A 26867-nucleotide genomic window follows, 5' to 3' on the forward strand; every position below is an offset into this window, starting at 1 on the left:
GGGGCAAACAGGACAATAGGAAAAGTATCACTGGTAGCTATTATTTCTTTGGCCATTCTTATAGTGAGGAACACACTTGCCTCTGAGTTCAGCTTTATTTGACTGTGCAGTTTTCTTGTAGGAGAATAAGTCTGTTTCATGAACATAAGAAGATTGGTTGACTGTTATCTGATGAGCACATGATGGTAAAAGTAAACAATCCTCCTTTTAGATACCAGTCGCTGGCCTAGAAAAGAAAAGAAAAGAAAAGAAAAGAAAAGAAAAGAAAAGAAAAGAAAAGAAAAGAAAAGAAAAGAAAAGAAAAGAAAAGAAAAGAAAAGAAAAGAAAAGAAAAGAAAAGAAAAGAAAAGAAAAGAAAAGAAAAGAAAAGAAAAGAAAAGAAAAGAAAAGAAAAGAAAAGAAAAGAAAAGAAAAGAAAAGAAAAGAAAAAAGAAAATTATAAATAATAACGTAAAAGAATCAGAATTCCAAAACCCTTGCACCCACTGCAACCACTCCCCAAACCCAAAAATTTCCAAGCAACCAAGCATCCATACTGAAACAAAACCAAAAACTACCCACTATAAAAAACAGGGATAATATAAAAAAATTAATAGTAATATATTTAATCCCTGTCTTAGCTTAAAGCTGCAGATTACACTTCTGAAAGAAGTCTGAGAATATTGCTGTCAGCAGATACTCTCTGTTATGTTTACAATTCAATACTGTGGTCCTGGCCTCCAGAAGCTGTGCAGCATGAGGGGAAATGCTGTCTTGGAATCCACTTGGAATCAAGAAAGTATAACTGTTTGAAAAGCAGACCTACATGCAGCAGCAGCAGCAGCAGGAGGTGTATGGGCAGCATGGGGTGAAACTCGAGGCTGAAAATAGATGTTGAGAAAGAGTCAGTTTTAAGAAACAAACCTATGGGTAGAGTGCAAATAGGTATGAACAAAAATAAAGTCTATTAGAAATGTTAAGTGTTTGTAACAGGAAGGAAGGAAGGAAGGCAGGAAGGAAGGCAGGAAGGAAGGCAGGAAGGAAGGAAGGCAGGAAGGCAGGAAGGCAGGAAGGCAGGAAGGCAGGAAGGCAGGAAGGCAGGAAGGCAGGAAGGAAGGAAGGAAGGAAGGCGCGGAAGGAAGGCGCGGAAGGAAGGAAGGCGAGGAAGGCGCGGAAGGCGCGGAAGGCGCGGAAGGCGCGGAAGGCGCGGAAGGCGCGGAAGGCGCGGAAGGCGCAGAAGGAAGGAAGGAAGGAAGGAAGGAAGGAAGGAAGGAAGGAAGGAAGGAAGGAAGGAAGGAAGGAAGGAAGGAAGGAAGGAAGGAAGGAAGGAAGGAAGGAAGGAAGGAAGGAAGGAAGGAAGGAAGGAAGGAAGGAAGGAAGGAAGGAAGGAAGGAAGGAAGGAAGGAAGGAAGGAAGGAAGGAAGGAAGGAAGGAAGGAAGGAAGGAAGGAAGGAAGGAAGGAAGGAAGGAAGGAAGGAAGGAAGGAAGGAAGGAAGGAAGGCGCGGAAGGAAGGAAGGAAGGAAGGAAGGAAGGAAGGCGCGGAAGGAAGGAAGGAAGGAAGGAAGGAAGGAAGGAAGGAAATTATAAATAATAATGTAAAAGAATCAGAATTCCAAAACCCATGCACCCACTGCAACCACTCCCCAAAACCAAAAATGTCCAAGCAACCAAGCATCCAAATGCAAACTAAAACAAAAATCACCCACAAGGAAAGAGGACTAATAGAACAAACATTAAAGTAATGATTTTAATGCCTGTCTTGGCTTAATCCAGCACGTTACACTTCTGAAAGAAGCCTGAGGATATTTTTGCCTGCACCAGTGTTAACACTGTTGTATGTTTACAATTCAATTCTGTGGTCTTGGCCTCCAGAAGATGTGCAGCATGAGGGAGGAGCTGCCTCAGAATCCACATGCAAGTGAGTATAACTGTTTGAAAAGCAGACTTACCATCAGCAGCAGCAGCAGGAGCAGTAGCAGGAGGTGTACGGGCTGCTTGGGGTGAAACTCGGGGCTGCAAGGTATCTGTTGAGAAAGAGCCAGTTTTAAAAAGCAAACCTATGGATAGAGTGCAAACAGGTGTGAATGAAAGGAAAGTCTGTTAGAAACGTTAAGTGTTTGTGACAGAAAGGAAAGAAAAAAGGAAAATGAAAGGAAGGAAGGAAGAAAGCAAGAAAGGAAGAAAGCAAGGACAAAGAAAAATTTAAAAATAAGAATAAAAAAGTTAGAAATTGAAAACTTACGCACCCGCCTGAATCACTCCCCAAAACCAAAAATTTCCAAGCAACCAAGCATCCATACTCAAAAAACCCCCCAAAATACCCAAAAGGAAATAGGGAGTAATGGGGAAAAAAATACAGTAATAAATTAAATCCTTGTCTTAGCTTTAATCAGCATGTTACTCTTCTGAAAAAACTCTGAGAACACTTCTGTCAGCACCAGTTTTAACTCTCTATTATGTTTACAATTCAATATTGTGGTCCTGGCCTTCAGAAGCTGTGCAGCATGAGGGGAAATGCTGTCTTGGAATCCACATGCAAGTGAGTATAACTGTTTGAAAAGCAGACTTACCATCAGCAGCAGCAGCAGGAGCAGTAGCAGGAGGTGTACGGGCTGCTTGGGGTGAAACTCGGGGCTGCAAGGTATCTGTTGAGAAAGAGCCAGTTTTAAAAAGCAAACCTATGGATAGAGTGCAAACAGGTGTGAATGAAAGGAAAGTCTGTTAGAAACGTTAAGTGTTCGTAACAGAAAGGAATGAAGGAAGGAAGAAAGGAAGTAAGAATGTAAGGAGGAAAGGAGGAAGGTGCAGAAGGTGCAGAAGGTGTGGAAGGAAGGAAAGTGTGGAAGGAAGGAAAGTGTGGAAGGAAGGAAAGTGTGGAAGGAAGGAAAGTGTGGAAGGAAGGAAAGTGTGGAAGGAAGGAAAGTGTGGAAGGAAGGAAAGTGTGGAAGGAAGGAAAGTGTGGAAGGAAGGAAAGTGTGGAAGGAAGGAAGGTGTGGAAGGAAGGAAGGTGTGGAAGGAAGGAAGGTGTGGAAGGAAGGTGTGGAAGGAAGGTGTGGAAGGAGGGTTTGGAAGGTCTGGAAGGAAGGAAGGAAGGTGTGGAAGGAAGGTGCGGAAGGTGCAGAAGGTGCAGAAGGAAGGCAACAGTAATAAAAATAAATCAAAAAGCAAACACCCACCCACTGCACTGACTCCCCAAAACCAAAAAATCCATCAACTAAGCAACCAAATCCAAATTAAAACATCAAATAGCCAAGCAGAAAGGGACCAATAGAGTGAAACATCACAGCAGTAATTTTTATCCCTGCATTATCTTTTACCATCTCCTTTCTGTTCTAAAAAAACTCTCAGAATGTGTCTGTTAACACTAGTTTAGTTAGATTTACATTTAATTGTTGTTGTATTTGCCTTACAGAAGCTGTGCAGTATGAAGGGAGGCGACAGCTAGGAATCCACATCCAAGTGACTATAACTGATTGAAAGGCAGATTTACCATCACTGTCGCGAGCATGGGAAGGAGGTGTTTTGGGCAGTTGGTGTCCAGTGTGACCCAAAAAAGATTCTATGCAGATAAAGTAGTTTTAAAATTAAAATTAAAATGTTTTTAAATTAAAAAAAAACCAAGGTGAGGTACAGCACTGAAATTGTGGTTGCAAGCAAAGGCTGTTACAAAAGTATTATTGGTTTATACCAGAATGCATGGAAAAGGTCTGTGGCAAAAAACAAAGCATGAAAAAAAGAAATTTAAAAGAGTGAAAAAAACCCCAAAAACCCCATAAACCAAACACGCACCCACCCACCACTACCACTGCCCAAAAACAAGAATCCAACCAAGCAAGCAACCACACCCAAACTCAACCCAACTATATCCAACATATGGGGATCAGTAGAAAAAAAATGACACTGGTAATTTTAATCCCAGTGTTAGCTTTCAGCATGCCCTTTCTCTTCTGAGAAAAGTCTTACAACATTTCTGTTAGCACTAGTTTTTCTGCTTCATAATGTTTGCAATTCAGTATTGTATTTGCCTCCACAAGCTGTGTAGCATGAAGGGAGACGCTGGCTAGGAACCCACATGCAAGTGACTATAATTGCTTGAAAGGAAGGCTTACCAGTAGGAGCAGGAGCAGGAGATGGACTAGCTGCTTCAGGGAAAAGAGGAACCCAATAACAGTCTGTTCAGAGAAAGTCAAATTACCTCAGAGAAAGTAAATTTTAAAAAACAAGGAAATGCACAGAACTGAAATGGTTATGGTTGTAAGAAATGGCTATTTCAAACTGCTAGCAGTAGTTTTATTGCTCCTTTAGGTTTACAGTCAAGTATTGTTGTACTTGCCAACAGAAGCGGTGCAGCATAAAGCGAGGTGCTGGCTAGAACCCACATCCAAGTGATTGTAAGTGCTTGAAAAGCAGACTTACCATCAGCAGCAGGAGAACGAGCAGCAGGAGGTGTATGGCCTGCTTGAGGTTCAATGCAACGCCGAAAGGAGCCTGTTCAGAGAAAGTAAATTTACTTGAATGTCTTAGGTTATAATGTAAGATGTAACCAAAAAGGATGTATTCTATTACCATCTAGGTAAGCTGTTAAGAAAATTGGGGCAGTAGTCTTTATCCTCTGTGTTTCTCATCCCTGATAACTCCTTGCAGAGGGCTGTCTCGACTGATGGCCCATCAAGACTTTACGGTGTGACTTCCAAAATCACATCATCCCATTGTGAGATGCTCTGCCCTAAGGGGAGAACCACGCCTTCCCACCTGGATATAACCTGAGGTTTAGGAACACCAGAGCAGCCTTAGCGACTGGATGCTCACAGGACAAGAGCTACATAACCACCATTGGACCTTCTGAGGAACGCCAGCCCCTTCTACAGGATCACCACTTCAACAGAAACACATCTTTCACTGCAACAGGACTGCAGCCACCATTTCCCTGGACTCCTACCACCACCCTGACCAACAGGTGTCAGGTTGTACCCCGACTCTGTCCGTCTAAGCCAGTGTTTTCTGCCTTTATTTGAATCTTCCTATTAAATTGTAGTTCTGACTTGGAATCTTCCACTGGTTTGTTTTCAAACTAGTACACAGTACATGGGAGCGGCTGCTTGGGGTTCAAAGTGACACCAAAAAGATTCTGTTCTGAGAAAGTAAGTTTCCTTCAGAGCAAGTAAATTTCAAGAAACAAGGAAATGTAATAAGTGTTGTTGTATTTGCCTACAGATGCTGTGCAGCAGGAAGGGAGGTGCTGGCTAGGAACTCACATCCAAATGGCTGTAAGTGCTTGAAAAGCAGCCTTACCAGCACGAGCAGGAGCTGGAGAGGGAGGTGCAACAGCTGCTTTGGGTACAAAGTGAACTGGCAAAGGTTCTCTTCCTGTTAATGTTTCAACTCGGTCAGCTGCCAGTGAGTAGAGATCCATAAAATGTCTAAGCAGGTGCTTTAAATAAAAGTAAAAGGAATCATTAGTTCCAGGCAAGCTACACTTGAAATACCAAATAGCATACATCCAAATTTGTTACAAAAGACTCAATTTTTTTAGTAGAGAAATCAAATACCATTTGGAAACCAGCAGAATTTCAGTCCTAGCACTTAAACATCAAAAAGGTAATTTCTTTTAAAATCTTGAACATTAGTATCATCAAGGAAAAGGAAATTTCACAATCCACACCCTAGTTAGAAGATGCTTTGATGAGATGTTTTTAAGCATGCAGTACAGAACTGAGCTCTTGATACAATTTTTTCATTTTATTTCAATACAAGACTCAGTGCAGGTTCAATTTCTGTTCACAAAATTTACCACACAGTTTCAAGCTGATTTTCCCATTTCCAAAAGGAGTCAATTTACTAATCCTTCCACTTCACAGCAAAAACAAAACAAAACAAAACACCTGAAAAAAACATCCAAAAACACACACAAAAAACCCCTCAGCAGTAATAAAAGAAACCTACAGTCCTCTAAAAACAAATAATCTGATTGCAATATACCTGGAAAAAAGGTAACTGTTTGCATGTATGTAGTGGAAGAATTTCGTTACATTGTTTAGACTGATGATAAAGTTAGCAGGACAAGAGAGCACAAATGATTTGGCCATACTGATAACTTTATATCCAAGTAGTCTTAGCTAACTGTTGAAATGACTGGTCTTCTTTACAATGATTAATCACATTTTATTTGGTATACTTTTTCCTTCAGACAGTATGAGACTGGTCTTTTGAATGTAAACCTGTGGTGTAGACAAAAATCAGTACCACAAAAAATTAGTACAACAAACAGGGATTTAGAAAGATTTTTGAAGTTTTCCTTTTCTTGGTTTCACACTGGTGTTTTTCAGAATAGATGTTAACACAGCTAAAATCAATCAAGTTATTTCATTGTCTACGAAAGGACAGTGGCAAATTAACCCATATCACATCTTTTCTCATCAGAAAGAGTCTCCAAAAGGTCTTGGTGCTGTGGTTCTAGTACTAAAAGAGGATTCTTGCAGATTGTAAGGCCTTTAATTGAAATGTGCTAGCCACAGACTGACTAAGGCAATTCTAGAGGATGTGCCTGCAAGCGACTCCACTGCTTTTAATGACAAGTGTCCCTAAAGTGATTCCTAGCTGCCTACTTCACCTCAGATTGCAGGATTGCCCTTAATACAGGTTGGCCTAGAGTAAAATTAAAATGCATTATGTAACCGCTGGTTATAAAAGGCAATTTTTATATGAAAACCTCAATAATGTGCTTGGAAAGGAATCAAACAGGAACCAGAGATGAGGGCAGGGCAGAGAGAGAGGAAAGAGGGGGAAAGAGAGATGGAGAAAGTGAGAAAGAGAAAAAAGGAAGGAGACGAGGAAGTTCACAGTGACACAGACTCTGAGCCATTCGTGCTGTTTGTATATGTCTTGAGTCACCAAGTGAACCTGAAGCTGCCAGATGAACAAGAATTTTACAATTCTGCTCTGCCAGTGAGTTCCCCAGCACCTAATGTACTATGTTAGTTATACCAGAAGCACTTTGTGCAAATATGAAATGCAACATTCTGTATTTCTTGCAGGCTGCCCTGCAAATGCTTCTGCAATCATTGTGAGGTCAAATGTGAATGGGAGTTAGGATGGGATTAAAAAAAAAAAAAAAGAAACAAGAAGCATCCGCTACCAAATTCGAAAAGCAGGATATAAAACCTGATTGCCACAATGCCTCCTGTGAAAAGATGCCACTTGTGGGACCTTTTGTGCAGTTCTAAAATAAATCATCACTGTCCTGGGTAAACATTTGTAATTGTACCTCTTGATGGAAAAGTTCATCTGTGCTAATTAAGCTTCACAGGAATCTCATGGCATTACATGTTACATATTTCCATATTTTAATGTGCAAAGATGCTAATGCATGCAATAAGTTACATCTTTATCATATTGAAACACATATATGCACGCAAGAGGACAACACTGGGAAAGTTCCAGCTTAGAATCTGCCTTTCTTGAATGCTTGACTTTGTGACCCTGATCCTGCAATTATATACTGCATGAGAACAGAACACCTACAATAAATTGGAAGGAATTTCTGCAGAAATGTACACACTGTATGCAATACTTAGCTTGGCTAAGTTCCTTGCCCTTTACTTGATTACCTCTCTAATTCAGACAGAAAAGCACAATGAAAGAAATATGTGCTCACTCTGCCTTGTGTTCTCTCATTGGGAAAAAAATTCTGTCTTAGCACTAATGTGTCCTGCATAACTATAAAGGATCAAGGATAGTTTCTCTAGAAGACATCAAACTTAAAATCAGTAAGGAGGCATTGCACTGAATCTATGTTCAGAACTGAAAATATGGCACATTTTCAGTTAATTTCTCTTGTCTTCCACTCATTGTTTTGTCCTAACATAATCAGTATTTTGAAATGTGCAAGTCTTTAAACCTAGATGAGCAAAATAGCTTCTATGTTTAAACATTCTAAAGAGCAGTTTCTTTTAAATGAGGAATGCTCAAAACCCCACAGTTAGTTCTAGAACTGTGGATTGAAAAAACCCTGATACTAACCAAGAAGGAGCATGAAAATCTTGTCTTTTTTGTTTGGTTGTGTTTGTTTGTTTGTGGGGATCTTACTCGGTTTTGGTTTTGTTTGTGGTTTTTGTAAATTAGTCTTGTGTATATTAAGTGGAAAAAAGAGAGGAGGATAGAGGGATATTAATTTTCAGGTAGGTATACTTTTGTCTGTGTTTGTATTCCTATCAGTTATTAAATGCTGTAACTGCAAAATAAAAGTTGTCATCACCTCTGAAATACCATGTGCAAGAGTATCAATGGAAACTGTCTTTCAACTCTTGACTGCAATACTTTTGAAGCTTTTTGCTCTCCACATGCTCAGGACAGTCTATCTGCCCTTTTTAGCTCAGAGGCAAAAAATGAAAGAAAAGAATAATTTAAAAAGATGAAACAGGATTGGTTTTAGACGAACCTGGAATGCTATAGCCTCTGGCCTGTCCCTCACTGCTTCCTCTGGGAGGATCGGCAGCTGCAGCCTGGGAAGCACTGTGGCTGCACTTGATGCCACAGCCTTGTCTGTGACCTAAAGGGATAAAAAGCCCAGAATCAGTGGTAATCCTCCTTTAGACACACCAGCTGGGATGAACTGAGTCCCCTTGAGCCCACTGAGTGGACTTGCATTGATTGCTGGACCTAACCTCCATGAATAAAATACAACTGACTGAATTTTCATTGGAAATAAATCTCTAACTCACAGTGCTGGGAGAGAATGCTACCAAAAATAAAGCACCTTGCCCTGGTCTGAAAAGGGAAAGGCCAAGGATATGGCTTGTATGTACTACTGTAAAAACACAGCACTTGCTGCATGACATCCACTTCCAAAGACTGAAAGAAGCCAGTAGGAAGAGGGTGGTGGCACAAAGGAAATTTTCAATCACCACAGTTTGCTGCAGGTGAAACACACAGTTTAGGTTCTGTCACTTTCCATGAATATTAAAGGAAAGAGACTTGAAAAAGAGATCTGAAAACTAAATTAACAAAAGAAGTTTTGGTGAATGCAGAAACTAAAATAAAGAAGAGATTCCCATGTTGCTAGGAGTTAAAGATGTAGCAAGGGAAATTGACACTCCAAGGTAATGAAAACACTTCTGTTTTTCACTCTCCACTGCTCTAGATGAAAAACAGATATAAAACCATCGGCCATTAGAGATACAGTTGAAAATAGTCCTTACTCCTAAATAATAATATATACAGCTTTGTCAGACCTTTAAATAGTCCTATACCAGGGCACAATTGTACAAGGCAGAAAGAAAACTCGAGATCCTTGTTAAATTTAAAACATGATTTAAAAAACCACTAGTTTCTGATGACAGATTATGACTTGCTGCCCTTTTCTTTTCCTATTGATGATGTTTCAAAGGTTAAAGTAGCAGACACAAAGCCAAATGTTTTACAGCCACCAAGTATGTGACCTCTCATTACTCAGTAAAGGGTTACTTGTCAACAACAATTACCCCTTCTTTGTGTGTTCCATTAGTCTTGTAACCAGAAACAGTGTTCAATGAGGGAAAGAAGGTGAATTTTGTCATAAGTTCTACATTTAGCACAAGTCGTTTGTGTACTACAAACTTCCATTTTATTTCACTGTGGTTTTTGAAGACGGAAGAAGTTGAGGGGGAAACTTCAAATCTAAGGAAAGGAAGTTGCGTTGCAAAAACTTCTCCCCTGAGAAGAAGTTTGAAGGCTTTAGAATGTTTGGAAACAAAGAAAATCAGAAGGAACATTTAAAATTCTTACCTCCATCACTGTGGCATCCACAGCTTTCATATGATTAATGAGCAACTCTTTGTCTCTATAAGAAGGAACAGAAAAGAATGTAAAGAGGAAAGGAGCAGTGAGAAAAGAGAGGAGAGATTCGAGGCGAGGCGAGGCGAGGCGAGGCGAGGCGAGGCGAGGCGAGGCGAGGCGAGGCGAGGAGAGAGGAGAGGAGAGGAGAAGAGAGAGGAGAGGAGAGAGGAGAGGAGATTCGAGATGAAATAAGCAGAATCTGTCAGTGTTTTCCAATATAAGAATATAATACCATGCTGCTAGAGTCTTTTTCTGACCTCCATATCCAAACTATGATAGCTATTAATTGGTAGGCCTAGAATTACATCCATTTTAATTGCTTATCTTCAACAGAAGCATTTTTCATATGGAAATGCACTAAACAGTGGTACATTAACTACTTTTAGGGTTTGCATTGAAGAGATGAAAAAGAGAGAAAATCCTAACACTCTGATGTATTAACAATTATTTTACAAGATATGATAGCCACAAAGTAGCAGGAGATAAATTTCTACATTTGTAGAGCTTCAGTTCTACAAAGTTACTCCTTTGTTCTTTTCTTTACTTTTTACTCTGCTTATATATTCCAAAGGGAGGAAAAAGCTCTTAATTGTTGTGAATAGTTGTTAGAAGGTAGGGTAGTTTTCTTTGCTGATACTCAGCTGCTATATACAGGGGGAAATAAGTAAATTTTAAAGCCACTTCACATTAAAATACCCTATTCCGGATATATGTATGGCCACAAGAATGATCTTGACTAAAATGTGCAAAATAGCTTGGAGCAGGACGAAAAGGGCAAGCTTTCTAGAACAAAACCTTCTGCAGGTCACACCTGCTTGGATCTAATCATACTAAGGAACATTTGGCACTTTATTCAGCTTGCTAAGTATTTAATTGGGGACTATACAAATTGCATTATTTCCCTAGGGGATTTCCCTTTAAAACCCTTAAAGCTTTTCAGGTGTTGCTCTTCAGAGATTGAATGATCCCAGGTATGATGTGAAATTTTAATAAACTAAATTTTTTTCAGATCCTAGCCACAGGACAACAATATTCATAGTACATACTTCATACTATGAGGAATATTAGAAAACAAAATCTGCAAAGATTTTTTTTTTTTTAAATCTGGCCATATGACTGTAAGAATAGGTCAGCAATAAACACCTTCAAGTCAAGTGGGCTTCTTTTGATTACCAGTCTTTTCAAGACCAGTGCCTGAGTCTTTCTTTCCACTCCAAATTATGATGTGAATGTTGTGGGGTCTAAATCCAAAACTCCCTGGAATCAGCTGGAAGATCTATCTTGTCCCACAAAAAAAGGCTCGGTCCAGAATGGGTTTCAGTCCCTTTGGCAGCTAAGACCTGTCCCTTAGCTGATGCTTCTGTATTGACTATAAATAAATGGTATCTGTCTATAAAAAGACGGTGTGGAAACACAGAGAACAAACCAACATTTCGTAAATAAACAGAATTTTAAGGATCTGGCACAGATGTTGTCAGATGCATAAGAAAGCACAGGTATTTTGTTTGCCAGTTATTTCAGCACCCAGAATTTGGAGCACTATTATGGGATAACTGCAAAAAATGTATGACCTAGTAGTTTGAACTAACAATTTTGGTTTTCAAAGACTATCCTGAATTTAAAAAAAGAGAGACTGATGTACTTTTCTCTTCTAGCCTTACACTGGCCAGGTCTAAAAGCCTAACCTTGGAAGGAGGAATTGAAATTTTTGTTTATTTTGTGTGACATGCCCCAGGCCCCAGGGCTCACTTTGCTGCCTGTTGGAGGGTACGTTCTACCTCCTGGAGAGTCTCCCTCAGCCGCTGCTGGTCCTGCTCCATGTCTTTCAGGAGTGTCTCCTGGTGATTCAGAACTTGGTCTCTTCTCCTCAGCTCCTCTGTTGCTTTAGAGGGGCTCTGCCAGCAGACAGAGTTACTCATCAGCCCCAAGAAATTCACTTTATGCATTGCCTACTGACCAACGTGGAAGACAAACTGATAGGGAAGTAGATTTGGACCACTGCATACTAAGGTTTTATGAATTTCCTAGCAAAAATATTACTGGCTCAGAAACCACCCCCTCCCCAATTTTTAGTATATTTGCTAGGTACCAATGTGTTTTAGAAAATAAAATGATTGTAGGCTAAAAAACCCCAAACAAACCCTCACTGAAGACTTTTTCTTAAATTTTTAAAAATAAAACATCCATAGCTTCGAATTTACAAAAAAAGTCTTTGAAGTGTTTTCTCAGTGGCCTAAAAATCCAGCAGACTGAGAAGTGCATATGTATTTACTGCTGTGTTTTTACTTACACAAGGACTGCACTATTTAGCTTGTTTAACAAAAGTGAAATTCTGTTGCTCTTCTGTTCCAGAAGAATAATCTTACCATCAGAGATACATTTGACTCTTGGTGTCTATATGTGTCTGCACTTGAGTGCAATACCAGTCTATCACTCAACTCCTGAAGCTGTTGCCCCAATTCTTGTAAAAGCAATCTTGTCTCATGCTCACGCTGCAAAGCGTTATCTAATTCCTCTTGTATATTGTCTTGGGTGATTAGATTTTTGGAAAGAGAAATAAGTTGTGTCTGATTCTGTGACTATATTCAGTGGTTTCCCTACCTGACTTTCTGAGTCCCACTTGCAAACATACCAAATTCTAAAACAAATGCATGTTCAGGATTCATGTCAAGGTTTTTTAACACAAAGACAGATCACTGAACAATAAAATGGCAGACCAATTAATGACAGTGTTATTTATACGGAACATTCATCTAAAGTCCTGGAATTTATTAGTCTAGTCAAATAGCACCTTAGGATGCAGACCTTCAATATTTAGAAAGAAAAATATGCAGATCAATGTTCAAAATTTTAGTGGATAGCTTATTAACCCTTGTAAACCCTTAGTAACCCTTTTAGTACGTAGCTTATTAATGTTTGTGGACATTTTTCTCCTCCACAAACTGGTCCAGAAAGAAGAAATAATTGTTCAAGGAAAGTCATCTGCATTTCAACTACAATCTAAAATGTGGCAATTTTCATCTAACTGTTCCAACACACTAAGGGAATAGAAGCTGCTAAGAACAAAACTGAAGATGATTCGATATTTTTGAGTAAAAAAAAAAAAAAAAATCCTTTTGACTAGCTAGGAACAGGAAGGTTGATGGGTGAGACATCATCTAGCAGATATTCTCTGCTTGCAAGTGTTTGGACTGGGACACACTGACAGGTTTTACCAACTAGGCTTCAGGTTAGGGAACCCACAGTTCTGTTTCGGTAAGTCAATCAGCAACAGAAAATTTCCATGTGCTAGTGGATGTGATTCATTCACCCATGTTAATACATTCTGGTGCATTCAAACTGTGACCCAACACCTGCACAGCCCACAGAAAATTGTCCAGTTGGCTTGGCAGCACAACACACTCGAAGTTATTTTAAAAATGTTTTGCATGGATTATGTATGATTAAATAGCTGGCCCAAAATAGGCCTACAGCTCCAACCCTCAAACTCCACAAGCCATGCCTCATTCATTTACAGTGACTTGAATCAGTGGTATAACAAGTTGATTCAGGTTATAAATAAATTTTAGCAACAACAGCATGCAAACTTGTCCTGAATTCTTCTCATATATAACATATATTTTACTAAGGAATACAAATAAAAAGGAAAACTCACGCAACAGCAACAGCTAGCAAGCACTTAAGGTTTCTAGTAGAATATTTTCAGCTTGTAATTTTGTTTGGTAGTTATAAATAGCTATTTATAGCTAATTACAGTTTGTAGTTAGGGCAGAAAGTTGCTTTCCTCTCTTTGTACTGCTTTTGTGCCAGATGAAATCACTTTTTCAAGCTAACTGCCTGGGCAGTGAGTAAGACTAAGATGAAATGTGGAATAACTCCATCATCTGAACTAAAGACTCCCACAAATCTGAAGACCCTCTGATGCAGGTCTCTGCTTCTGTCAGCAGGGAACAGACCACATTTACCTTCCATGCTCAGAGCTCTGAGAGAGAAAGACATGGTTCCAAGCCACCACTAAAAAGAGTTTCTATTGCTTGCTGAGAGTAGAAATAGAGAAAACTTCACCACGCAATGACAGGAGAGATTTTCTAGATATGCTAAGATCTTTCATTTACCCCTGCTGCCAAGCAAAAAAATGGCAAAATTGGTATTCAAAGTCTAGTTGGGTAAAGACAGTAGAACGGCCCAAAGTGGTTATATAAGAGGAGAAAGATTTCAGAAAATAATGCAGTGAAATACGTCCAATGTGCCAAATGCACAGCAAAACACGCAAAAAAAACCAAAGTAACAAAAAATCCCCTCAGATTTGCCACCTTCAAACATACAATTTTCAAGCAGTTTTTACAGTCAAATGTTTACACTAAAACCAAACTGGTGTATGAAACAGAAAAAACATTTCTACAAAGGTAGCTAATAAAACTTAACAAGAAAGTTTGGGTAGAAAGACAGAATATTCTTCACACGAAATCATATTCCATATCTTCAAAATGACTTTTTAATTAGGAATGTTAACCCTGCATTTTAAATACCACAGGCTACCCATACTTTTTAAATAACAGTTTTCTGGAAACAACTCTTCAGTTAAATAGGTGTGTATCACTTAAAAACCATTTTCAAATTAGCTTCTCCAAGGCATTGATTACATTTATTCATGTTTAAATTTTTTAAAAAGTAACAGAATAACAAACAAGGTAAGAGAAGGGCAGAGTTCTTCCACAGCTCAGCACAGCAAAGGCAGGAAATCCTCAGCACAGTAAATATTTTGACAGTACGTTTAAGAAAACCTAAACAATGTGTGCGATGGGCTTTTTTTCCTTACCAGTGGGCTTTCAGACAGGCTGAAGCTGGTTGCAGCATTCACAAATCTCCCAGGGGGTTCTTCAGTTTCCTCGGCCCCCTCTCTCCATTGCACATTTGAATGCTGTCTTTGTAAGCTGGAAGGTTTCCACAATAACATACTTCAACCAAAATTACTTGTATTAAATGCATTATATTCTTTTAAAGGATAATCAAAGAACATGGCAAATACCACGTTAGCACATCACATGGCTTCTGAAGTTACTTGCCTTTTTTAAGTGAATGAAGAAATTTATATTCCTTCTGAGAAGGACCTTTTAAGTGGTTATGTTCTCAGTTATCAAGCCTCGTGTCATGAAATTCAACTGTTTATTTGGATATAGCCTTGAAATTGCATATAACAAACAGAATTCTTCATATTTGAATGAATACCGTGGCTTTCTTTAGAGAGACCATGTAACATCTTGCATCATCAGCCCTGACTTCAAGTACAGTTCTTGTTCCTAAGGTTTCTACATGCCTGACTCTACTCTGGCATGACTTCTAAAGCAGACTACCCAGCATTTTAATCTGTTCTCGTACTGTGTCAGTCAGGAAAACAGATCTATCAAGAGCCTGGCATGACTAAACAGGTAGCAGATGAGAAAACTACAAGGCCAAACAACAGCATAATGGAGACAGAAGCGGAGACAGGAATCCAAGGAAGAACTTAATGAGATTGCCTGAGTATTCAGGCATGGTGTCAGGAAAGCCAAAAGCTTGCTTAAAATTGATGTTTGCAAAGGATAACAAAGGTTTTTACAGCCCAAGTTTTTATCTGTAAAATGATGAACAGGGATAAAAGTTCTTTTTCTTCTGTAAGTTTTAAGTATCTTACTAAAACCATCTCCATAACCATGAGTCTTGAATGAGTTGCTCAGGCCACAAACATCCTTTCCTGCAGGAAAACCAGTTTCTTTCATTCTCCACCACTCCTTGTGTGAATAAGTCAACATAAACACCTGTGTTTAGAGACCCATCCAGTTCTAGGCTGAAAGAGAGGTCACCCAAGTTCTGTTACCACAGACACAGTGGACTGTGCTGGGCAGGAAACACATCCCAAGTGATTTCCTCTGCTCTCACTTATTTCAATATTTTTTAACCGATTAAAGCTTTCTACAGCCATTCAAAAGTTGAAAACAAAGATTACCCACTATAAATGATACACAACTTCTTGACACAAGTCTTAGAGACTCAGCTGGCTCACTGAAGTGGAAAACAGTGCTTTCATCATAACAGAAGTGCATATAAAACCCCCATCTTTTCTGGACCTGTTGCATATGTTTTCCTACACTCACCCCAACCACTACTGGAAGCTGGACCCTACCATAACTATGAATTTCAAAATTGTTGGTTTGGCAAATAACGTGTAACAGACCGGTTACTCTCTGTGCCCATTCACAATACCTTTGGTATCTGATATGGGCCTGTTGTTAATGGACTGCGAGGTTCTGAACCTTTGCTTTGGTTTGGCACATTGCACTAGATTTTCTGCTGACTGAAAATTGCAGCCAATGTAAACTACGATTTCTACTCAAGCTGTTTGCTGCCATTTTACAATGGCTTTAAAAAGAAACTTACACTTTTTTTCCTCTCTCACGTGCGTTTTCTGACTCTCTGAAATCTTGCTGTTCTACTACTGAGAAAGTTTTTCTCCTCTTGCCTTGCTCTTCCTTCAAAGCATCTTCAAGCTCTTGGATTCTTAACTACCAAGTGATAAGAAAGTAGTTAAAGGACGTTAGGCAAGACTACCACGGTCTTTAATGTTGTTCACTGTTCTGTTCGGCTTTTTACAGGTGAATCTATTCTATTGATTCTACATGGAATTAGAAAGCACTGAACACATCTAAAAATGTATTAATACATAGAGTTCAAACCAGAGAGAAATGGATATGCTGACCAAAACCACATTTTGTTGTCCTTTCACCATGTTTGGATTTTCCTGTTTTCAATTACTTATATTACTGAAGTTTTCCAGGGGAATTTTATTTTCTTTAAGTAGACTCCCAAAAGGCTGAGATTAACAGGAAAAGCTACACTTGAACTCAGAACAAACCTCATCTGGAGCTTGTTCATGTACACAGACAAGGAAGAAAACCTTACCAGTTCTTCACTCATAAAAGATAAAGCTCTAACTTCAAGTAATGCTACCCTTCTAGTTCCTTTGCATGTTCTAAAAGTTGAGAGGAAATCAAGAAAACTAAATTATCACTGCTTACTTAATCACCACTTCAGAAATCTGTACTTAGGGAAGGTCACAAGAAAAGAACTACTGAAGAAGTGGCAATGCTTATTTGTATTCCTCAGAAAACAAAACAAAAAAAAAGATGAAATTCCTCTTTGTTTTCTCATTTAATTTTTCAAAAATCCAGTGTGAAGGCTTTGTCAGTCAGCATGAGATCTTACTGATTTTTCATCTTACAGGTTTCTCACACTTGTTTTTTTTAATAAACCTTAACTGCTTTAATGGATTAAACCCTGTCTGATACAGTTTAATAATACAAGAATTTAATATTCAAGTATACACATTACATTTTTTCATATATTCAAACCTCTCTGGTAACTAGAGATAGATAGCTTTGAAGCTGAAATGTCATCTGAATAACTATATTTGGAACTGCAATCTCAGGATGCATTAGTATCTCACACCTTAGAGACTCGGCATGTATTCACTGTATCTCCAAAATCATCTAACTGCTCATTCCAAAGATATAGGACAGGACATTTTAACAGTTTAGCTATTGTGAAACCTTTCCTTTCCTCTCACCATTTCAATGCTACTTTGAATACTCCAACATAAGAATGTGACTTTAAAAAAAAATTTATTCTATTAGCTTGATAATTCCCTGAGAAAAAGCAGATATTTTCTATTATTTTTTACAGTTTTGACACTCATTGCAAAAAATCTACTCAGTATTTTCACTGAGGCAAGGAGGTCTTAACATTTTTGGAACATTGTACCTACACAAGTTCACCTTCTATTTTACTATAAACTTCTACCAAATATTTGATAAAAAGTTTACCTGCATGATTGGTGTCTTTTGTTCACATTCTATCTGTGCTAGTCTTGCTGCTTCGGCATTTTCCTCAAGCTCCTTTGTTCTCGCTATAGCTGCCTAAAAGTACATTTTAAAAATATTTAAGTCCAGAAAGATGATAACATCATGCAAAGACAACTTTATTTCTTCAGTTGATTAGGCCAACCTAAACCATAAACCAGGCTGTGATATCTGAACTACTTGCACTTAGGAGCTGTGAAAACTCATGTCAATAAATAAATAAAAGAAAAAAAACCTATCCAGATTATTAAAATAATATTTTCTGTTTCGTTAAAGAAATTGACATCGGATTATGTTCTCGCTGGGTACTTTACAATCACAGATGCCCATCTCCATATAAAGGTCTGGACATGGAATTTCAATTGGAAAAATGTTTTTAGCAAAAGCAGTAACTACAGAGCTGCTATCACAGTAGTAATTCACATAACATTCACATTCTTTTCACATAAGTAATTTTAACTACACTGTTTTCTATCAAAAAAATCTTTCCACTAAACCCGATGACTGATTTGAAAAGAACAAGACACCCCAAAATGATTCCTGCCTTCAAGTGATGAGACAAAGATCAAGAAAAAGACATTACTGTTAAAAATCAATTAAGACACTTAAGGTTACATAGATACCTGTGAAGTCATTGATTTTGGACAGCTAAAGCAAAGTAGCAAGTATATGAGATTGAATCCTGACTCTAAGCACTTCAGTTAGGGAAACATGAAAGAAGGAAAGGAAAGGAAAGGAAAGGAAAGGAAAGGAAAGGAAAGGAAAGGAAAGGAAAGGAAAGGAAAGGAAAGGAAAGGAAAGGAAAGGAAAGGAAAGGAAAGGAAAGGAAAGGAAAGGAAAGGAAAGGAAAGGAAAGGAAAGGAAAAGGAAAGGAAAGGAAAGGAAAGGAAAGGAAAGGAAAGGAAAGGAAAGGAAAGGAAAGCAGAAAGAAAGAAAGACAGAAAGGAAAGGAAAGGGTGGAAGGAAGGCAGAAAGAAAGAAAGACAGAAAGACAGAAAGACAGAAAGACAGAAAGACAGAAAGACAGAAAGACAGAAAGACAGAAAGAAAGAAAGAAAGAAAGAAAGAAAGAACTTAAAATACAAGCTGTTGGCAACAAATTTCAACTCTGTATAATCTCACACATTCACAAAAGGAAATAATCTTGAGAAACAAAGATCTGTGGAAGGCCTATTAAAGTCAACAACAGCACAAAGCTTACCAAATCTGCTCCACAACATCAGCCAAAAGGCTTCAGCTTTGCCTCCTTCCACAAGATTTATCTGCTTAACATGCTTAATTAAAAAAAAAAAATCACAAATCCTGCACAAAGACTCCCCCTATACCTCCATATTGCTATGAGTATTTTCCCAGTGACATAAACCTCTCCCACCTGCTGCTCAAACACCAGTCCCAGGTCAGGCTCACAGCATTCACCTGTGAATCTCCCTTTCCTGCAAAACTGACACTTCACATTTTGTTCATCAGACACAAGGCACTCATAGCCTAAACTCAGAGGTTTCACCCCTCAGAAATGAAACTGCTCAGTGCTTGCTGAGACTCCTGGCAGCAGGCAGAAAGCTTTACCTCCAGCTCCCCGACGAGCCTCTCCTGTCTTTTACTCCTGAGATCCAGAAGGATGGCCTGGAGCCTGATCATCTCGCTGCAGTCATCATGCTCTACCTCCACATCCTTCAACTGCCCAACCATGTCTTGCGGGACAGCATTCATTTTCTAAAGATAAATAGGTAAATGGATAAATAAATACATCTAGATCTACTTTTCCCAAGATAAAGTATTGCAGTAGAGAGTTCAGCAGAGGAGTGGAGATTGCTTCAGAAGAAGATGTTAGAATTTTAAAACCTAAGATGCCAGCCCATGTCAACAGGAATGTTTACCCAACAGCAGACACACTTTTAATTCACCACCAGCAAATCTGTGTGGGCTCACTGTGAACATGACCTTCTGTGGCAACACTAAAATTGCAGTCAGATCTCCACAGGAAATCTTTCCCTAAAAAAATACAGCCCTTCCAATCTCTTCTGTCTCCCTGCTTAATGGCAATGATAGAAACAGAGTGCATTTGGTGAAATGATGCATAGGGACAAAAGTTCATTTTTGTCTTGATTTTCATTGCTAAAACTTCAAATCAGATGTTTTCAGAAACAGTTAATCCCACCGACTAAAGAATTTTAATGTCTGCTATTATGAAAAGGATTTTTCTTCAATCTAGAAACTGAATTAGTTCAAAAACTCATGAAATATGAAGTCCTCAGTAGAATAAAATCAGTTGGTCCTCACTTCAATTTTGGCATATAGAAATTGAACTAAGCTACAGGCTGGGAGAATTACTGACATTAGTGGACTCTGCAGCTCTATGAATTCACTGCTACAAAATCCCCATAGTCCATATGAATTTGACTAAATTTAAGCTAATCCTCTTGCTTTGCATGTCCAGCAAGACAGGTTTCTTCCCTACGGAATGCAAACAAAGTAAATAAATAAATAAATGGAACAAACCCAACCGTTACAAAGCTTTTCCTTGATAATCCTGCAGCAAAGTAGTACCTAAAAGAAGCAGCAGTGAGAAAATACTTCATTAAAATTCCTTTCATTTGAATTATTATTATTGCTCTAAGTAACAACTCTGCTCTTAGCAGTTTGTTAGGGGCAGCTGGTGTGGCTGCTCATTCATCTGTTCTCAATTAAATACAGCCAATAAGCCAAGTTTGTTGCTCCATAGCTGTTGATCTAGAGATTCCTGCTTCTTATGCAGTGACTTGCTCTTGTCGTGCTCCCATTGCTCCATCAATGGTGGGGTGATTCTGTAAAATGGGTCCCTGGAACTACTGGGATTAAAACACTCCAACAAATCAACACGTCTTACATTGAGAATTCCAAAGCTGGGGGTGCAAAATATTCTTCTGCGTGACTTTGCTGTTGTGCAGTACTCAAGTTTCTTACGTGCACCTTCAGCTATTAGCAATGACACTAAAAGTGGGATCAGTTCCTGTGCATGAGAGGTCTGTACAATGCTACTTCTTTGTTATTTCCCAGCTAGTGACTGTGATTTGGAGTCACCCGACGAGAGGATTATTTCAAGGAAAAATTGCATTTAAGGAAGAAAATTAAATTTATTCCAATGATAAAATAAAGCAAAGAAACAAGCAAAGTCCTTAACTCTCGTTTGTTTTGATTGGTTAATTGCAAGTATTTTTTCTCAAGCTTATGGTGTTTTTGTCTCAAATATTCAGCGGCATCCATTTCTGACAGATTTCTATCCTGAGGTAACTGTGACTCCTGTATATCACTATCTGAGCTGAAATATGTGTTTTCAAAAACCTTGATATTCCTTTGAAGTTTGAATGCTTCTTTACTTCAATTAACCAGTCATGGGCCCAGAGTTTTAAACATTCACATAAGTAAATTTACTTTGTACAGTTTTCATCTTACTATTACTCTCTGAAGAAAGGATTATATAGAATTGCTTATTGTGAAAGACATGAGACATGTGGCAGCAGGAACTTAAAAGAGAGATGCACTTTGGATTAACAAAGTTGATTTAAGCATAACATGTTCATTATCATTTTTCAGTATCCTTATTTTCAATAATGAACTTCCATAATTTTTGATCATTAACTTCCAGGAGGCTTAAAAACATTGTTCCAATCATTTAAGTTAAAACAACTAACAAGCTTTTTATCTCTACTAAGATCTAAGTCCCATTTTTAATATGAGTTACCATCTAAAAAACATCTCTGTCATGAAACATATGCACAGATGTGCAAAAAACCTCTCTTTTACACACTTTGTGTTCAGAGATACGTACACTCAAACTACAGACATGCAACTGGCCACAAACACAACACAAATTAAAGGCTTAGTCCTCCAAACTACCCTGTTTGATCCTAATTTCCACAACTATTTCAGTTAAAACAGAAATCTAGTTAGCAGAATCAGCCCTTGAGCACCACAAGCAATAACAGAGTCAAACCAAAGTTTCTATATAGATAAGTGAAAAATTTATACATAGAATATGCAAATTTTTTGTATATACACACACACATAAATATGTACATAAGCATACATCTATAAATATATATATAATACATATTTATTAACTAGTTATATAATTTCAATTGAAATTATTATAACTGTAAACTGGACAACTTTTAAGTTATTTCAGTACATGAAAATCAGTGTTCGCATTACTTGATATATGTTGGTTTTCACATTTGTTAAGTATGTGAGACTGCAATAATTATTTTCTCGACACAAAAGTGCAAGAGTTTATGGGCAATAAATGTGAAATACACCGATAAAAGAAACATGATTAAATTAAGCATTAAATCGGCATCATATAATACAGAAATGTAAACACTAAAATACTGTACCTTCTTCTACGTGAAGTATTGTTTACAGAAATGACACCGTACTGGCATTCAATTAAGAGATCTTTTTAAATAAATAAAAAGTGACCACTTTGCCCCTAGATTTTATAGGCACAATAAACACTTTTCATGGCAAAAAATTCACCCGATGACACCTATTTTCTCACTTTTTTTTTTTTTGACTGGCAAAAAAGACAAAAATGCCATCAACGAGGGGATCAGTAACTTAGATTAAATCTTGTCTTTAAAGTCATTACTACTATTAAAGGATGCAATTTCAGTTTCTTAGCTTCAGACTGTAAATATTTTATAATTTAATAAATACTAAGTATATTCCCATTTAAAAAGAAGACAGACTTCCTCTGTGAGGTCAGAATAGCGGTATGTCCATCAGAAATTGTTCCGTAAGTCGCCCGGTTCCTAACACACTTTCTGTATTTCATAAACGTAGGAGGTGAGAATCATTAAAACTTGCATGCACTGCAAGGAAACCGCAAGTTCATTAGTACTTTTTACATTAGTAATTTTCCATACTTACTACCAGAGTCATACCCAAAGCAAAGCACAAGACTCAAAGAGCAAGAGATTAGCAACAATTAAAATCACTTTACTTAATGCAGCTCAGTTCCTGCAAGAAGAAGATTTGGAAATAAGTAGAACCTGAACAACCAGAGCATCTGCAAGCTGAATAAAATCTTGTTGGTCATTTGAGAGACCCTTTTTTCTCCCTCTCTGAGGAAAACACAGAAGAAATAAAGGCAAATAATTTTATTCAGAGATGATGAATGAAGTATCAATCTCAGCTGAAGACAGCTAAAAGCCAGACAGCACCAAGGGGGAACAAATGAAATCCAAACCAAAAACTCGGGAAGACTTGATCCAAGAAACATGGGTTATGGAAAGGGTAACCATTTATCTGGTCTCTAGGCAGCAGAGGAGTCATTTGGCTTCTTTAAACCTGGTGAGATGTAATATTATTTTCATGGAGGCCACATGTAATGAAAGCAAGAGAATAACCACTTTTTGTGAAAACCTTTAAGGCTTTAATTAAATTACATTGGTTTGTACGGCACTCAGAGCCAAAAAAATCTGTTTCTTCCAGCTCTCCTATTAAATATTCACCAACATAAAAAAAGATAATGGAAACACCTACACAAGAAAACTTACTCAGAGGAGAACCTAACTATGCAATTAACTCTTCTGCTTAACTGAGGTGGGGGGGAGTGGGGGGGTGGGGGGAGGAGGGGGGGGAAAAAAAAAAACCAAAACCATACCATGCACAAATTATATAACACCAGAAGCATTAGCAAATTAAGGAAGCTATGGCAATGGAAAATGTGTATTAGAGTATTAAAACAGAGAACAGAATATTAAGTACTGGCAAAAAAAAAGCGCGCATTAGACACCTTTTTCAAACAGCATTTTATGCACAGCTTCTTAGCTCACAATGCAGCAATGCAGTTGGTGGAAACTTAAAAATGTATATCAGAATATATCTATACTTTTTTCTTAGTATAGAACCAAAACCACCCAAACCAACAAAAACAAACAAACAAATGAAAATCCCCAGCCAACCAGTGACAGAACTGCTGAACTATTACTGTGTTAACCACTTCGTTTTGGCTGTCTCCTTAAACACCTTCAAATAAAATAGAAACTAGCCTTAAGAATTTTTGTTTTTATGAAACTTTTTAAAATTGTCACAGCATGGCCAGCAAATGCAATACTTTGTGAAAGCTTCCTACTACCACTTGTAGGACATTTTTCCTTCCATCTTCATCTAACATCCAGAAGTGCTACAACCATAAAGCTCTCAGAAGATTTAATCAAAGACAAAACCATTAAAAATCCCTGGAAAGTTTCAAAGCATGTGCAATTTGCAGTCTAACAAAATTCAGAGAATGTTTTGTACTTCCATTTTCATATATTCTAGTTCATCAGCCCTTGGTTTTGAACTATGTTGTTTGCCATCTACAGGTTTTATGTAAGACACCATTTTTAGCAAGACTTTAAGAATCTTCAAGAAACTATATAAGCAGGTGAAATAGCTCCCAAGTTCTACATTGCAGAAGGTAGTTTGTAGCTCAAAACCTAAATTCTTGGTGTTCACTTCACAACTCCTCTGGTTACAGTCAACACTGGCCATTGCAGAAATGCAGCTTTTCACTAACTTCCATTCCAGAGCTGACAGAAAATGCAGAGTAATTTTGCAACAGAAAGCAATGTTCTTTCACTTACTACCTGGCAGTGTCATTTTGCTTAACTTGTGCAGCTAAAGGAGCAGACTGCAGTCTGATTTTTTAACCAAAGTCCATATTTGTGGAATTTTGCCCTTCCCACATAACTGGCAATTTTGCACAGGCTAAAGAGAGACAAATAGTTTATGCCAAAGATCAAACTGGTATCAAGTTATAAAACACAGGTAAGACATGGTAGGACTTAAAGCCAACCTCTGCCATGTCAATTAATGTGGGAAACCCTCCTGTGCCTCCTATGCAGTGTTCCTACGTGCTGACAGAAGGTACCTCTACCTCCTGATGACTCTATGACAACTTTCATGTGTCACACCATATCTAGTTCTTCCTCAGCCTGAATTGCATCATTTCAGGCATCTAGACAATAAACAAGCCACAAAAGCAGGAATTAAACTGCTAGACTTAAAAATACAGAACTGGGCCTCACTGATTAGCTTCCCTGGAAGAGATGTTGCCTGAAGCAGGCGAACTCCTGGTGGCCAAAACAGTTTTTTAAGTCTAGAAACTGTGGAGAATTAAGAACATAGTTAATCACATAGTAACCACACATACTTTTGCTTGATGACCATCAAAGATTCATCTCTTCTATATCATAAAAACATTTAGGCCTCTAGCAGAGACATGCTTTACTTCATTTGTCAGCCTACTGAAATACTAATTTTTTTAACCACATCTGAGCAGTTACACAAGTGTTACTGTCATGTCATGTGAGCAATTACCACAACTACAATTTGACATCGTCTTTAGAAAACAGAATTGTATTGATAGTCCTCTAAGCCTGAATATTGAGGAGAAATAAATACATACAGTAGAACACATGCAGTAGAATATCCACTTTCAGAACACCAATAAAAAAATATTGTTTGCATAGATTGAGCTACATTCTCCTAAGAAGATTACAAATTCCATTTCTCTTCAAAACAATGCTAAGGGAGATAAATGAAGCTAGTATGACTTTTTAAGTAGATCAAATATTCAAGACTGCCTGTCTAATAGAACACTTGCTATGTTAAAGGCTGCTAAGTCTTTCACAAATTGCACAGAATTTTTGCAGTAAGATGTAGCCTTGAGAACTAAGAATTTAGCTTTTCATAACACCATTCATAATACCATCGCAACTTACACCAAAATCTCATAATGAACAGAAAAACAACCAAACAAAAATCGTAGTTTCATAGCAGAATCAGAATGTTTTCTGTCACATTCACATCATTCTGAAGTTTTAAAACTTCTTTAAATTACTCTGAACTCACACAGAGTAAAAGGAAACACTAAATCTGGAGTGTCACTTGCAAATGCTAAAGATTTTGAATGTGCAATATTCCTCTATTAAAATACGTATCGATAGCTTACTAGCACACAAAGGGATAAATTCAAAAAGCATTCTATTTCACATGGGGGAGGGGAAATAAAAAATCTTGGTGCCATGGAGCACCTTGTGGGAGCTCCATAATTAAAGCTCCAAAAAGATTTACTTGGGGAATTATGTTTGATGTAGCATTAAGAACTTGTGTCAGTTTCTTCCTGCAAACTTCTGAATATATGCTGAATACTTCAGAATAGGCCACCGATTCAGAATCGATATGAGGAAGAAATTCTTCTCAGTGAGGATGGTGAGGCCCTGCCCAGGTTGTCCAGAGCAGCTGTGGCTGCCCCATCCCTGGAAGTGTCCAAGATCAGGCTGCATAGGTCTTGAAGCAGCAGCTTGGGATTGTTAGTGGAAGGTGCCCCTGCCCATGGAGAAGGGTGGAACCAGGAAACTTTTGAAGGTCCCACCACACTTGAAGGTAATCGAGACCACTCAAGAATAAATCTAACCATGATCTTAAGGCGCACTAATTTAAAACAGGCAAAGCGTGGAGCAAGGAACAGCTCCGCAGTGACTACAGAAACTCACCGGACAGTCTGCCGCCGATGCCGGGAGCTGTGGCGATGCTGCTCCTCCTCCTGCGTGACGAGCTGGGACCGTCGGGGGGCAGCGGCTCCCGGCGCCGCAGGAATTCCTGTTGTGGGACGGGCTGGGATGAACGCGGAGCCCCAGGCGGGCATTCGGGCATTCCGCGGTTGCCATGGACGAGCGCGGTGATGCCACAATGCCTCGAACGGAGCGCGGGGCTCGGCCGGGGCGCCCGGAGGTCTCTCCGTCCTCCCAGACATGTTTTAAGGCTTAAGGTCTTAAGGCTTAAGGAGACGGTAAAATAGAAATGCAGGAAGTTAGAAGCACCGACTGACACGAAAGCCAGACTGAGACGTGCGTTTCCTCAGGGCTGGGCACTCTTCGCCCAGGTTATAGAGAGGAACAAACAGCTAGGAAGTTTTGAATGTCTGTGAACAGACTTCAGAGCAGGCGGCTCTCTGGAGCACAGGAGCACTTTTCCCTCAACGAGGTGGGAGCTGGGTTAGGGAAAGGTTCTTGTGAAACTTTAAAGCCGAGAGATTTCAAGCCCCAGGTATGAGCATGTATGTCAAAAAACAACTGAATAAACCCCACCCTACAGTATCCTGGAAAAGCACTTTCTCCTTCTCCAAGCATTGCTTTACTTTCTGTAGCTCT

The 26867-nt window shown here is 38.6% G+C and overlaps 1 protein-coding gene across 1 annotated transcript; it reads right to left on the minus strand.

Moving 5' to 3' along the window:
• Nucleotides 1-1526: 1526 nt before the first annotated feature.
• LOC134564470 (uncharacterized) lies at nt 1527-26867 on the minus strand. The gene is made up of 10 exons (XM_063423331.1): nt 26211-26867; nt 19255-19401; nt 17653-17745; nt 16211-16335; nt 14613-14727; nt 8418-8528; nt 5273-5411; nt 4397-4468; nt 4090-4152; nt 1527-2625 (listed from the first exon to the last, which is right to left on the minus strand). Exons 1-10 carry the CDS (start codon nt 26382-26384, stop codon nt 2441-2443), a joined length of 1224 nt encoding a protein of 407 aa, XP_063279401.1. The 5' UTR covers nt 26385-26867; the 3' UTR covers nt 1527-2440.

Source organism: Prinia subflava, chromosome Z (genome assembly GCF_021018805.1).
Source record: "Prinia subflava isolate CZ2003 ecotype Zambia chromosome Z, Cam_Psub_1.2, whole genome shotgun sequence".
NCBI classification, from domain to species: domain Eukaryota; kingdom Metazoa; phylum Chordata; class Aves; order Passeriformes; family Cisticolidae; genus Prinia; species Prinia subflava.